This window comes from Micromys minutus (assembly GCF_963924665.1).
Source record: "Micromys minutus genome assembly, chromosome: 18".
Classification (NCBI taxonomy): Eukaryota; Metazoa; Chordata; class Mammalia; order Rodentia; family Muridae; genus Micromys; species Micromys minutus.
This window is the reverse complement of record NC_137953.1, coordinates 39257427-39272159: the sequence shown is the minus strand read 5'-3', so window position 1 is coordinate 39272159 and position 14733 is coordinate 39257427. Positions and strand designations below refer to the sequence as shown.

Genomic DNA, 14733 nt, shown 5'->3' with positions numbered 1-14733 from the left:
CTACTACCCTCTTAACCCCCCTCCCTGACATGAATAAACTCTATTCTGTACTATACCTCCATGTGGCTGGTCCCTCAGGTGGAAGGGACTCTGAACATGGGTCCCCCAGAGGCATTCCCCTTGTCCCCAGGCCTCGCTGCACCTACATGGACCATATGCCCCCCAGTCTCTTCATCTTTTTCTTAACGCTGGTGCCAAAACCCCAGGCATCATCTTTTTCCTTTCAATATATACATCACAGCAGATTCTGAGTGCTTTGATCATGTATTATATTGGAAGGAATTAGTGTCATTTGCTGATTACTTCCCAGGAAAGAAATCTGTATTGTACAAGACTTAATGTCTCTTGACTTGAGGAGGTAAATTTTTTTCTTTGGATCCTCAGGGGATGTCCTGAAGTTCGCTAGACAACAGAGAAGACATATGCTTTTAAGACCTAAGTTAAATTGCTTACTGATCTCAAAAGCTGCTAAATTTGTTGGCTACTGTTGTGTGCACATGGTTAAGACAGAGTTTGGGGTGGAGAAATGTTCCAAGGAAGGAGCCATGACCTCCAACACTGGTCCTTGAGAAGCTAGCTAGTTATCTGATCTGGAAACAAGAGGCTTAACCTGGCTCAGTACTGCAAGCTGGTCAAGATAAGAGGGGACAGGCAGATCCTTGGAGGCAATGACCTTGGAAGGCAGGAAGGTTAGCAAGGGAGATAACAAGAGTGTGAAAGACATTCTGATTCCAATCTCTTAGAGGATTAGGCTGAAGAGGGGTCAGTGTGAAGGTAGGACAGACAGCTCTGTAAACTGAGAAGGGCCCAGGTTCTCTTATCCTGGAGACTGCTTGGCTGGCCAGAGTGCTGTCCTTGGGAAAGAAACAGAGCTCTCCAGGAGGAGCTAGGAGCCACTGACTTGAGACCCAGGGAATCTATTCTCCACCTTCTTCTTCCTGGCTCTTAAGGCTCAGAGAGCTTATTTAGGAGATTGTCTTTTCAAAAGTAAATGCTCTAGAAAAACCAAGGGTGAAAGTGTTATTGAACTTGGGAGGAGGTGTCAAAGCTGAATGAAAAAAGAAATTAAAAGAAGGACATGGCTATTCCAAACATATGCAGAAGATTTTTATTGTACATATGAGGGAAACCATAGTCAGAGACAGAGACACCTGGGAACGTCCAGCGTGAACACGACCTTGATCCTGGACATGAGAGGACTTGAGGGAGTAGAGAGGGGAAAGAAGAGAGGAAAGAGGCAAGGGGTGAAGGGTAGATGAAAGGATGGCACAACAAAATGGCTGGATTCATATATAGGGGAGGATAGCTGGGAAAAGGAAGCCCAGGCCCTGGGCTGGAGAAGTTTAGGATAGAGGTCAGGTATGCTGGTCACACCTTATAATAGGTAGGGACTGAGGAATGCTGGGTGATCCAGGCATCCAGGTCCACTTTGATATGTTAAATAAGCACCCCATATAGCTATTTGTCTTGGGATTGAGGCCTACCAAAAGCCAGTACCTCAAGCCACTTGTCTTCAATAAGCCAATTAAAACAACCAAATCAATAATAAAAGAGCAGAAAAGAATTATTTAGTGTAAACACATTGGGCAAAAAGGAAACAGAGATCCAGCGAATTTTCCAAGTCAGTCTTGGGGGTTGTGAAGTAAGATGGAAGTTTAGAGGACCAAAGACAAGCAATCTAGGTCAAAGTATGGCCCTGCCCCACACTGACCCATTGCACAGGTTTGTTAACGCCACGTGCAATCTCTTTCCAGGAGTCATGTTCCCACACTAGCTGGTGCCTTTTTCTTCTTCCAGCACGTATTCTCGGGGAAATTTCCCCTTCTTTGTGGTCTATTACATCAATAGCCTGGTGGGCAGATTAAAGGACACCAGTATATCTTTAGAATGTCTTTATTTCTGCCAGGTAAGTTACAGAAAGGGGCATCTTTTTCCCTATTCAGAACGAAACTCTCATTTTATTTGACTTGCATTCTTGGAGTCAGACAGGTGAGTATTCATTGCATACAGCCTAGTGTAACCCTGCAACAGCCTCTGCATGAAAGAGCAGAGATTCAAACTCTCTTGAAAGAGCTTGAGATTCAAACTCAATCTCTGAAAAAAAATAAAACAGTTTTCTATCTATCCCTGCTCTTTGAGTGATGACTATAAGACTTTTTATTAAAAAAAAAAAGTCTAGACTATAAGCTTCAGCTAGTTCTCTTACTTGCTCTTAATTATCCCTTTTATTCTAACCTTGCTTTAGCTACATGGCTGGTTTTCTCTTCTTGTCTTCTTATTCGTGTCTCTTCAGCATTTCAGCTTGAGTCTCTCTTTGTTCTATCCCTTGAGTTTCTCTATCTGCGGATTTATGTTCTTTCCTCACTGTTTCAAGTGAATCTCTACTTGTATTTTAGCCTTAGTGACTGCTACTATGTCCCAGAATTCTCTCTATTCCTGCTGATGTCCCTCCTGTTTCCTGCAACAGTTCCTTGGTCATAAGCTTTTTTACTGACAGGTAATGCACTACACCAATCACTGCCATGAATATTTGACCACCACCGAGAAGAGAAGATGCAAGACCCAGCCACTGTATCCATCTTTATAGTGAGTATACAGTGTGCAGGGGTGTGGATGAGAGAGCCTGCTCACAGCACAGGAAAGGGTGCAACCCTTCAGCTTGAGGTTTTCACGTTAGAGGAAAGATGAATTAAGATAGTCAGTTTCCTGAGGAAGTCACGCCCATTGGAACTTCGGGCCCAAGACTTAAGCTTCTGGTTTGAATCCTCCTCTCTTGCCAGATGCCTTGTAAGCCCCACACTGCTAGAGAGAACCCAAGGGCTCAGGGATGTGGCAGTTTTGCATTCTATGTCTCTGTGTACTCATGGCTTCTGTGACTACAGGTCAGAGGGCAACTGAGGATGCCAGTGGGTGGAAGGAGGGAAAGAGAGGCCGGGCTCTTTAGCTTAGCAAGCAGAGAAGCTACTCCCAAGTCTAAGCTAGTCATCGGGCACAGTCATTCTTCTTGGTCATTCCCACAGTCTTTTGTCTGCAGAACTCATAGATTTTCTTCTTCAGGATGTAGCTACATTGGCTATACATGGGGTTTACTAATTTTCCTCCTTTCATCTTGTTTCAGACCCCACAGTGACTTTGCTGGAGCAAAAACCAAGGTGGGGTCTAATACCACGTGGTCAAGCTGCCAACTTGAGCTGCATCTTAAAGAATTCCCAGTATCCCTGGATGAGCTGGTATCAGCAGGATCTCCAAAAGCAACTACAGTGGCTGGTCACTCTTAGGAGTCCTGGGGACAAAGAGGTCAAATCTCTTCCTGGTGCTGATTACATGGCCACACGGGTTACTGATACAGAGCTGAGGCTGCAAGTGACCAACTTGAGCCAGGGCAGAACCTTGTATTGCACCTGCAGTACAGACACAGTGGTAAACTCTGTGGGGACATTGGAACAAAAACCACACACACAGAGAGACTACCCTGCCTCCCAACCCTTGTTCCTCTCTCTGCAAGCCCTTCTGAGCTTTCTTCCTTTCTACCCAGACTTCACCATTGCCTTTCTTTAGCAAGAAGTACCCTCTCCTTGCTGATCTACCACTTGTTCATTGTTTGCCAAAGTTATACTGTGACTTAAGGGCAGGTTCTAGAGAGCTCAGAGCATAGGATTTGGGTCTTCCACTTATGAGATTGGATGATGTCTCTTATCCTCCTATACTGCAGCTTCTGATTTGGAGATGTAAACAACGAATGTGGCCACCCCAGCAGGGACCCGTGAAGAGTGAGCAACATAGTTCAAGTGCACTCTTTGGTACAATATGATGTGGAACGCCAAGGAAATCCTCTCTTGGCATTAGCTCTTTTCCCCACAATATGGGCAGTGATAACATACTGTGTGTTTACCTGTATCAGTTCCCAATGTGGGTTGGATTAAAACCAAGACAAACTCTGAGAGCTCATAGAAACACCGACTGAATTGCTGAATTTGCAGCTCTGACTGCACCCTTTAAATAAAAACTCTTGTTTCCATAATGCCCAAGTTTTATTACCTGCGCCCACTTTGACCTCACAAACTCAATCTTAAAAGGTTCTTTGCGTCTCTTTATTAGTCCAATTTATTTTAAATGATGTTTCAATATTTCAATAACGTAGCAAAATAAATTTAAAAAACTAAATCTCTTTCATATATTAAACTTCTGAGCTCAGAACTACTAAATCTATTTTTTTTTTTGCCAATTATCAGTTTAGTAAAAGCAGTTAAAGAAAAGCTGATGAAGATTATGCCTGAAGAAAAACATCAAATAAAATTATGTTGAGCTGGGGAAATAGCTCAGAAGACAAAGCCTCTGTCTTACAAGTTTGAAACCCTGATGACAAGGGTTCATTATTTATAATCTACACACACACACACACACACACACACACACACACACACACACACATACAAACATGCATACATACAACATGTAAACACATGCATACCTACAACATATACACACAATGCAGACACATATACATACACACATATACATATATACACATTCACATATAATATACACACATTCACACACCACATATATGCATATACACACATACATATACAAATACACACACACACATATATATATATATATACACACCCATTCAAGACATAGTACATACACTCAGATATAGATACAATATACACACAAACACATACACATAATATACACATACATGAATGCGCACACACTCATATACCAAGGGAGAGAGAGAAATTTTCTCTAAATCCAAAATATATTTACTGCAGAGCTAATTTGACCACATTTCAGAAAATATGCCCCTTAGAAACATATACGTGTATAGAATTGGCATTTAGGGAGTAGTAAATGTACTAGAAAGCCCTAAATTAGAACTCTAGTTGCAATCTGAGGAAGGCCACTCCCAGAGCAAAGAACAGAACAAGATTGCTCAACAACAGGAAAATAGCTTGAAATCACCAGGAAGTTCAGAATCACTGAGCAAGGCTGGGGTGGACAGTGGGGAGGGATGGAGTGAGAAAAGGGAGGGGAACGGATCAGGGAAAGAGAGAGGAAGAAGAAAAGGAGTGGGGAGGGGGAAGAAGAAGGAAGGGTGATGACAGAAAATAAAGCGCAGGATCCTGAACCAGGTCTGAGGTAGGTTGTGGGCAACTGAAAGCTATAGGAATGAGGAATTGCCAGGACAAATTAAAGCTTCCGCTTTAATTGAGATACTGCTACTTTAGCCTTGTGGAGAATAAAGAGTCTTTCCACAAGGGGGCACCATTTGCCCATAATTCTTCATGGTGCTGACATTTATTTTGTAACCCAACAAGGGTTTCCTCGCTCCCTCACCTGTCTCTCTCATCTGCTCCCGCAGAAGCAGATCTTCAGAAGTTCATCTGCCTGAGACATTGACTTGGCTCATGCTGGAGCCGCACACTAACCTTGGCCCCAAAGCCCTGACCGGGGGTTGCTTTCTTTCTATGAACAAGAATCACTAGTCTCATCTTAAGACATTATAAAACAAAGGAGCTGAGAAGAATGTTGAGGATTTGTATTACACCATCTTGGTAATCACTACCACCCTCGAACTGCTGTCATGACATAAGTATTCTACCCCCTCCCCTCACTAACTGATCTCCAGTAAAGAAAGTTACCTCTTATTGCTCAGTGTAAGACAGATAGATGGCACCCACACCTGTGCAGTTTGGATGCCTCAGAAGCAATGGGGCCCTGCTGAAGTTCTGGCGAGATGCTATGAGCTTAATACTATTTGTTTCTTTCATAATTAAAATTTCACTTCATAAAACAAGTGAAGATGAAGCTCTCAGATCCACACTTAGCAAGTGTTTTGGTTTTCAGGAAGCCTTAGGCGGGGCTTAGGTAACGTGGAGGTGTTAGGATCTCTCCATGGACAAGATTTGGCCTCAGAATATTTTGTACTCAAAGGCTCCAGGGGTCCACGTGTAGTGGCTACAGGTTGTCTCTTTGCTGTTATTTAAACATTTAGTCAACCGGCCAAAGAAAATGCCCCATGGAAACCTGTCGGTTAACACTCAGTGCACATTAGTGAAGCTAGGCAAGTGAGCAGAGAAGAGGAGACAGAAGAATGCTTGCATGGTAACCAAAATGAAATAGAGCTCCTGGGGCTCTGATGTCAGTGCATGAAAGCATCGTATGAGCTGAATGCATTAGGACTCGGGGATGAAACCTATTACTCTGAATAGTCACCTCAAGACATCAACTACATAAGCGTGCAGATATACACTGGGAAAATTAGTTCTCCAACCCTATTTATCTGCTGTCATAAGCACGAGTGGACTTTGAACTTTAACCTCAAGTTGCATGTACACATTCCAAATGAGTGATCAAGTTTTATCCATGTCTGGTATTAGAGTTGTATGGATATGAGACTTAATGCAGTGCCCCTTACTGTTCTTTAAGCCCTTTCTCCAATTGGTACCCCCATTAGCTCATTCACTGTCAGACAACATTTTCCCAAATGAAATGCTTAACTCTCTGAAAACATACCTAGCAAGTTTGGTAACCCCAAGTGACCAAAAGTAAAGCAACCCCTTTAAATAATTCCACTATTATCAACTGGTTTGAGATATGACAGGTCTTCTGCTTCCTGCTGTCAGTGATGGAGAGAGAGAGAAAGGGTTGCATGTGAGTGTCTACTAATTACTGAATGCACAGAAGCCAGACAGTGTACCCTTCAAGGTCCAATGAACCCGTTCATTTTAATTGTGAGGTTGAATGTGGGCACATGCTTTGTCACATGGTTTGGAATTCTTCCTGTTGAGGGAGCTCAGTTATTTCTCATGGTATCTTCAATCCAGGGCATGTAGTGAAAGATGCTAGCATAGATACCCACATCAGCTCTCAAAACACAGCCATCTGCATGAGACAAGATTCCATAAAGTACCCCATTGCAAACCGCTGGAGCGGCCATGACTTCCTACAGAAAGAGAAAACCAGGTCATCTTTCAAGCAGCAGATAAGGAACCCAGTGAGGAAAGGAAGGCAGCATGAATCTGGTACCTTGCAGGGCAGCCTCCGTCCCGGCACAATGCCCACACAGATCATGTTTTCTCTGATGTCAAAGGCTTTGTAGGCATTCCGGCACTCAGCCTTGGAGATTACAGAGATGTTCACGGTCTGTAGAGTGTCAGGGTCCTTGGCTAGAGGAAGAAGGAAAATCATATTTCCCATGAGTTTTTCTAAGTATCAAAACTTCCTCTGTTTTTCTTCTTTTTTTAATATTTGTTCTATTATCTGAGAAGGAGTTCAAATGTTGAGAAACAAGAACCAAGAAGTTTGAACAATAAGTATATAGGAGATTAATTATCAAATTAACAACTTGTCGTAATGCAGATGTGCATAGCCTTAGAAGGGTGGCTGGAATATGTGAGACATTTTTGCAACAAAATGAAACAAATTGCTTGAAATTTTTTTCTGGAAATTTAAACATTTAGAGAGTGTCCTTTCATATGCAAATTTTAGAGCTTGAGACAACTTATAAATATAGAGTCTAATTTTTATTTGTCAAATGGTAGAACTAAATAATTATCTGGTAAATAATAATAATAGTAATAGAACCACCTAAGACACCAGTAAAAGTAAAAACGCAAAAACTAGACTAAGTGGTACAGTACAATTTAATACTGAGTCTTTTGGTTTCTAATTCAAGCTGTTTCTTTTATACTAAAGTTTCATAATAAGAAAAGTTTTCTAATCTGTCAAGCAATAAGAATAAAAAGTTAGAGGAAGCTGAGGAGGAGAGTGACCCTGTAAGAGAACCAGCAATTTTAACTAACCTAGACCCCTAAGATCTCTCAGACACTGGATAACCAACCAGGCATCATATACCAGCTGATATGAGGCCCCCAACACGCATACAGCAGAGGACTCTCAGGTCTGGGTTCAGTCAGAGAAGATGCACCTAACCCTAAAGAGACTGGAGGCACCAGGGAGTTTGGAAGTCTGGTGGGGTGGGTAGATTTGGGGACATCCTTGTGAAGACAAGGGGGCAGGGAGTAGGTATGGAATGTGGAACAGTAGAAGGAGAAGGTATGGAATGTGGAACAGTAAGAGGGTTGACTGTGATGCGAATAAAATCTTGAGCATAAAAAATTAAAAAAAAACATTAAAAGAAAGAGAATAAGGAAACCAGAGTACTATCTATCTACAGGTGCTCTCCTTAGGAATTCTGAGGCAAAAGTTTTATATTTTGAGATGTTATTTTTTTAATTTGAATGAATGTTTACTTCTAAATCTTTATTTAAAAATTTGACAGTAATTTTTTAAAGTAAATATTGAGCTTCTTTGCCTTACTTTTTTAGTATAACAATGCATTTACAGGTCCACATTTTTTAGAGTAATTTCAGAAATATTTACTTCATGAGTTAGAGTAAAATAAGGTACATTTGTGTATGTGTTGAGGGTGGGCAGGGAAGTCACTTTGTTTTTATATACTTAGTGAAAGTAACCTAGGTTATAATTTTCTGGTGTTGGTAAGAATACGCAAAATCTATTCTTTTCGAAAGCTTTGTGTTTTGAAATATACAATATTATTATTTATTAAAGTCACTTTACTATGCATTCAAAAATCAGTTTATACATCCCTTGATCAAATTCTTCCCATTCTTTCTCCCTTTAGACTTCAGTCATCTTTTTTTTCAGTCCTAAATAGCAATGCTCTGATTTGCCACAATATTCTGGATTTATCTTATACTTAATATCCTATTATGTATTTCCTATTTCAAGAATCTGAGCTCATTGATTGCTTGAAATGGTTTGAAAACTTTTAATAGTATGCTGTATTTCATTTTAGAGTGACGAACATTAAAACTCTGAGACAAAAGTAGCGTTCTCTCACACATCATTAGGTATTCTATTGAAACTATTTCTTTTATAATCATAAGCAAAGAAGATTAAAAAAAAGTTATGTCATAGAAAAGACTTGAATGTCTTCCAGTGAGGCAAAGGAAAAGAAAACAAGGAAAGCAGAGGTTTGAAGAAAGTCCCACTGAAGCAGAATTGCAGAAGCTCAGAGGAGAGTCGTCAGAGAGTGCCAGCAAAGGGAGACCCATCCCTTGGTGCTGAACTCACTGGTGTCACATAGGTTGTAGGCCCAGGTAGATACAGAGCACATGGTATTCACAGGCACGATGTGCTGAGGCAGTTTGACCGCTTTGGCATAGTAACTCTGTTTAATCCTCCGTTTCAGTTTGATTAACATGACGTCATATGAAATGGAAGAGACCGAGAAGTGTGGGTGATGGAACATTGACTCATAGTCAGACACTTCCACGTCTGTTTCCATGGGATCTGCTGGGTTTGTTACCCCAAGGATAACCCGAAGGTTCCTAGAATGGTAGAGAGATATTCATAAGAATAAGTTATCAATTTTCTACAATCATATGGACCTTAATTAGTCTCTCCCAAAGAATATTCCCTGAAGACCTTCCATGAATCATTTATTGAGAGTCATTTACAAGTTGCTGGGTCTGTGTGTGACCTGAGAACTCAGAGAGTAAAACCATCTGAAGTCCTTATCACTCACGGTAAATTGCAGTGTGCAGATGTGATCACCCACAAAGGATGGATCAGGACTCCAGTGCAGGGCAAGTAATCAGACTTGAGGTAGACCAAGTAGGGGGGAGTGGAGCCAGCTATGTGATCTGGATTATAGGCAAAGGTACCTGGGAAGAAAGGGAAGACTTGTTTTTAAATCAATCACTACGAAAAACATTGAAACAAAGCCAAAAATACAGGGGGGGGGGAATTATACTATATTATTTACTATCTTCAAGCTATTGAACCCTTCCATTCAGCATGTTTAAGCAGTAAATAAAATCTTTAAAGTGACTAATTTTATTCTGAAGACAATGACAGTTGATAGAAACAGCTACTTGATGTTTAAAAAGGGTTTTTTAAACATCCTTTTAATTGTAAAGAAATATTCTTCTACTTGGATTATGAGTTCTCTTAGGCCTGTGAGAAAAGTCAGTATGCAGAACAGTTGTTAAGCAAGCCTGACAACCTGAGTTTGATTCCACCTGAACCCAAAGATGAAAGGAGAGGACCTACCTCACAAAGTAGCCTACGGCTTTTACAAATGTACCGTAACCCACAGATCCCCCTCATCTTACATATACTATAATAAAGAAATGACTTTAAGATGAAATACAACTTCTCTCATTTTATACAATTAAGTAGAATCTGTTAGAATAGCTAACTACTAAACCATTTTCCCAATTTCAAACTGTTGTTAACATTTTCATGTAAAACGCCCCACAAAGGATCACCTATTTGAACACCTGGATGGCAGCTGGTGGTGATGTTTGGGAAAGTAGATCTCTAGGGAACATACTTTGAGGTTGTTAGCCTATCTCACTTTCATTCTCGTCTCAGATTTGTGGAGGTGTGAGCAAGCAAGACGGAGGATTTAGATCACCAGATGTGTAGAGCCAAAGACTGCAGAAAGAGCAACACCTACAGCCAGAATATGAGGTCTAGATCCTGTTAAAGGGATACCACAGCAGCCGGTGTGGCTTACATGGTATGAGTTAAGTAAGGATGGTGGTGGTAGGGAGTAATGTACAAGGAATAGTGTGCGTTTTGTGTGATGTTGGAGTTATGCAGACTTGTATTCTAAGTAGAAGTGGAGCCACCTCATGATTAAAATAAAGAAATGATGACAGTATCCTCTTAGAAACCTTGGAAGGAGAGCCTGTAGAAATAAATGGATCTATTAGTTGAGTAAATGAATATTCCAGTGAAGAGATGCTGGTTTGGGGTATCAAGAACTGTAGATGTAGTGAGATGTGATTGACTTAGGCTATAGTTAAAAGACAGAACAAATAACGTTTTCCTAACATACTGTTCATGGAGTGTGGAGCTGAGCCATGTGAAAAGTTTTCAACTTTAATTCTGCTGCTGCCCTTTTTAGTTGGACGCTTCCTTTAACCTAGATCTTCCCTTTGCTGTTTCTATGCCACAATATCTATCACGTTCCAGGCAGGTCCAGAGTAAGCTCCTAATATGAATTGTGTAGATGCGTTAATGTTCATGCCTCCTTCAAAGTATACAAGCAATCCACTTGAAGTACAGAAGGAGAGTGTTCTCATGGGAAGTAATTAAACTTGGTAGGTGCTGTGGCAGTGCTGAGAGATAAACAGTCATATGCTAAGTCTGAAATGATGTTTCTAGCATTGTTTTATCTTTCATGCCTTTCCAAGGACTTCTTTTTGGCAAACAGTGACAGAAATGAATACTCACCAAGCAGGGTTGTAAGAACAAAAAGGAAGCCTAGCTTCATCATGATGTTGAAAGCTGCTCTGAGATGGAGTTTAGCTCTGTGTCTCTGTGAAGCATAAAGAAGAGAGGAGATAAAATACTGACAAATTATTTCAGTGATGGGGTTTACTTATGAAAAACTCTCCCCATCAGAGAGAGCATAGAGTAGTGTCAGAGGGAAGAAATAACTTGTCAAAAGCTTGGTCTCTCACGCTGTCTGAGTTTTGTCCTCTTCTGAAGAAGTTACTTAATCCAAGAGAGATGTTGACAATGTCTCCACAGCCTCCTGCTCTTTGACTTGTGCATGAAGGCTGCTCTCCGAGCTACATGCATGATGCAGACCCCTCCCATCTCTATGATGACATCTATCTCACCTGTGTGACACTGGTATTTATCTGTACTCTGGCTCTGACATTAACTCCTCTACTTAGCACTCAATGTCCCTTTGAAATACTTCAGCTGTGTTCTTCATGACATAAACCAGCCATCATTCAAAACCATACAGACCTTACTAGAGTTGGAATGGTTTTCTTTGTTGGCTATCCATAGATTTAAAATTTCCATTTCTATCTTGAATGAGTTCCCAAGCTGGATGAAGTGATAGAAAGGGAAGCAAATGGGCGCTACCAGTATCCAGACACATAGACACTGGTATCTTATACAGACTGGGTAATGATATTTATAAATCACATCTGTTAAAAATATAGGTATCCAAAAATATAAGAAAATATTAAAATTCAACAATCAATAAGCACCCGTATTTGAATGTATGTCTAAGATCTGAGCAGATAGTGACCTTGCTGAAGATTTTGTGTCCTTTGATTGTCAAAATTAATAGCACAGTCTATGTACCTTGAGCAACAAACATTAATCTTGTTATATATCTTAAAATTGAAACTTATTTCTCCAATTACTGACAAATTTGGTGATGGTGGTTGAGGGATATGTACCTTCCTGTGGGGTTTCACTTGGCTTTTCCTGTATGTGTATATGCACAGCAAATTAGAGGGAAGAGACTTATTTTTTATAAGAATCTAATAATTAGAGAGTTCCCAAGATATGGAACAAAAATGGCTGAGAAACAAATTTAAAAGGTGCAACATCCATAGCTATGAGGAAATGCAAATTAAAATTACTTTCAGACTTTGTCGTATTTGAATCAGAATGTTCAAAGTAATTAAACAAATGCTAGTACATGCCAGCTAGTGAGGCTGTGGAAGTAGAGGAACACATACTCATTGCTGGGGGCAGTGTAAATTAGCACAGCCATTGTGGAAATCAGTGGGCGAGGTTCCTCAGGAATCTGGTAATTCATCTGCCTCAATATCTACGTATATCTTTCTTGGGCATATACTTAAAGGACTTTATGTCCTACTAGAGAAATACTTGCTCGCCCATGTTTATTGCTACTCTATTTATAATAGCTCAAAATAGGAAGTAGTGTGAACACCCTTCAAGTGATCACTGCTAAGAAAATGAACCATGAAATTTGAAGGTAAACGGATGGAGATAGAAACAAATACCCTTCCAAATGAGGTAACCCAGACCTAAAAAGACAAATATTACATGTTTGTTCTATATGCAGATGTTTGCTTTTAGACTTTCTTTGTGTGCTTTAATCTGCAAATGTGAGTGCATAGTAAGGGCTAGGAGGTAGTAGTCCAAGGAAGGGGTACTAGACTATAGTGTTATAATGAGATAAAGAGAAACTAGAAGAGAATCACTAAATGAAAAGGGGGATGGAAGGGCAGGATAAATAGGGAATAAGGCAAGGACCTTCAACATTAAAGGTCTTTGGAATGAAACAAAGAAAATATACTAAAATATATTCATGCATTGAAGGAATTTAAGTGAAATCATCATGTAATAGAGGAGATAATACCTTAATTACATGTCTTATACCAGCAAGCCAATACTTCAGTAATAGGAATAGTTTACATAGTGTGGAATCAGTGACTAAAGGGATCCCATTGTGCCCTTGAAACATCCTGGGCTATTATCAAGGATATTGGTTACTCTCTGCAATCTAATGGCAAAAACTTATTGCCAAAAACACTACTCATGTTATGTCATGAAATTGGAGCCATCAAGATGGTACACAAATAGAAGCTCCGCCCCCTACTGTCTAGCATTCTACTGCAAGAGAAAACTAATCATTATTCATATAACACAATTCTGATTATAAGATATACCGATATAATAGTGACAAAAATGTCATAGGAGTAACCAACCACATTTTCAATCGGATTTAACGCCCATTCTGTGAGATGGAACTCACACCAGACGCTACCAAAGTGGCCAAGAATCTGAAACGAAATAGGTTCTGGACCTTAGGGGAAAATCTTCTGCTATGACTCTGATAAAGGAATACAGCAACAAAATGGCTTCTGATGACATATTGCTATATAGAGAGATCAGTGCATTTACTTAACCCTCACCAGAGCTGTTGATTCTTGCAGTAGTAGTTACTAAGACAGGATTCTGCAACTGGGAATGTAAAGAGATAAAAAATGTTGGTATACTCAGACCTATTTGGCCCGTCACTAATAAAATACCACTCTTCAAGGCGTAGGGATCTTTGTGGAAGAAGATGAAGAAAGAATGTAAGAGCAAAAAGTAGTAGATGACTCCAAGAAGGAATCAACTTCCTTATCTTTTAGATACAACAGGACCAACACACATATAAACTTATCGAAATTGTGACAGCATGTATAAGATTTGTACAGTTCCATATCAGACAAAATACCAGCACACAGTAAAAGTAAACACAAAGCCCTATCTTAACCAAGAAGCTATATTTAGTTGATAGCTACCAGGAGAGGAAAATATTTGTCTTCTCCAATTACATGCTAAAGGTTCATTAATTACACATTTCTGGGCAAACCTTATTCTTACGAGTAGTTGGTCAGCACAAAAATCACAAAATGAACTTTGTAATTTTTTCTTAGTATTTTGTTTCATGTGAATTTGGTCTTTCTATCTTTTTTTTTTATCTTATTGAGTTTCTTTTGCTTTTGTTTTTGTGAGACAGAGAGAGAGAAAGAGGTGGGGAAGAAAGGTATAAAGTTAGATGGCCACAGAGATGGGAGAAATCTTGGATAAGTTGTAAGAGAAGGATTATTATCAAAATATATGAAACATTTAAGTAAAATAATTCTTTGTGAGAGTGCTAATTTTGAGGGTAGAGATTTAGCTCAGCAGTTAGGATTACTTACTGGTTTTGCAGAAGACTTGAGTTGGTTTCACAGAACACATGTCAGGTGGCTTGTAATCACTCTAGCGCCAGAGATCTAACTTCTAGTCTCTGCACTAATATACACACTCTCACATAGACACATGGGTATGCATATAATTAAAAATGAAAACCCTCAAAAAGAATTCTAGCTCTATTAGATTTTCCTTCTCCATCTGTAATGCCATTTAACCCTGACAAAATAT

At 39.9% G+C, this 14733-nt stretch overlaps 1 protein-coding gene across 1 annotated transcript; it reads right to left on the bottom strand.

Annotated features, from left to right (window-relative positions):
• Window positions 1–6802: 6802 nt before the first annotated feature.
• Window positions 6803–11317, bottom strand: LOC308432291 (putative inactive serine protease 58; the record flags this gene model as incomplete). Its single annotated transcript, XM_080932071.1, has 5 exons — window positions 6803–6952; window positions 7036–7175; window positions 9106–9362; window positions 9560–9698; window positions 11278–11317. The coding sequence occupies 5 exons, from the start codon at window positions 11315–11317 to the stop codon at window positions 6803–6805; spliced, it is 726 nt and encodes a 241-aa protein (XP_080788197.1).
• Between the last annotated feature and the right edge of the window lie 3416 nt (window positions 11318–14733).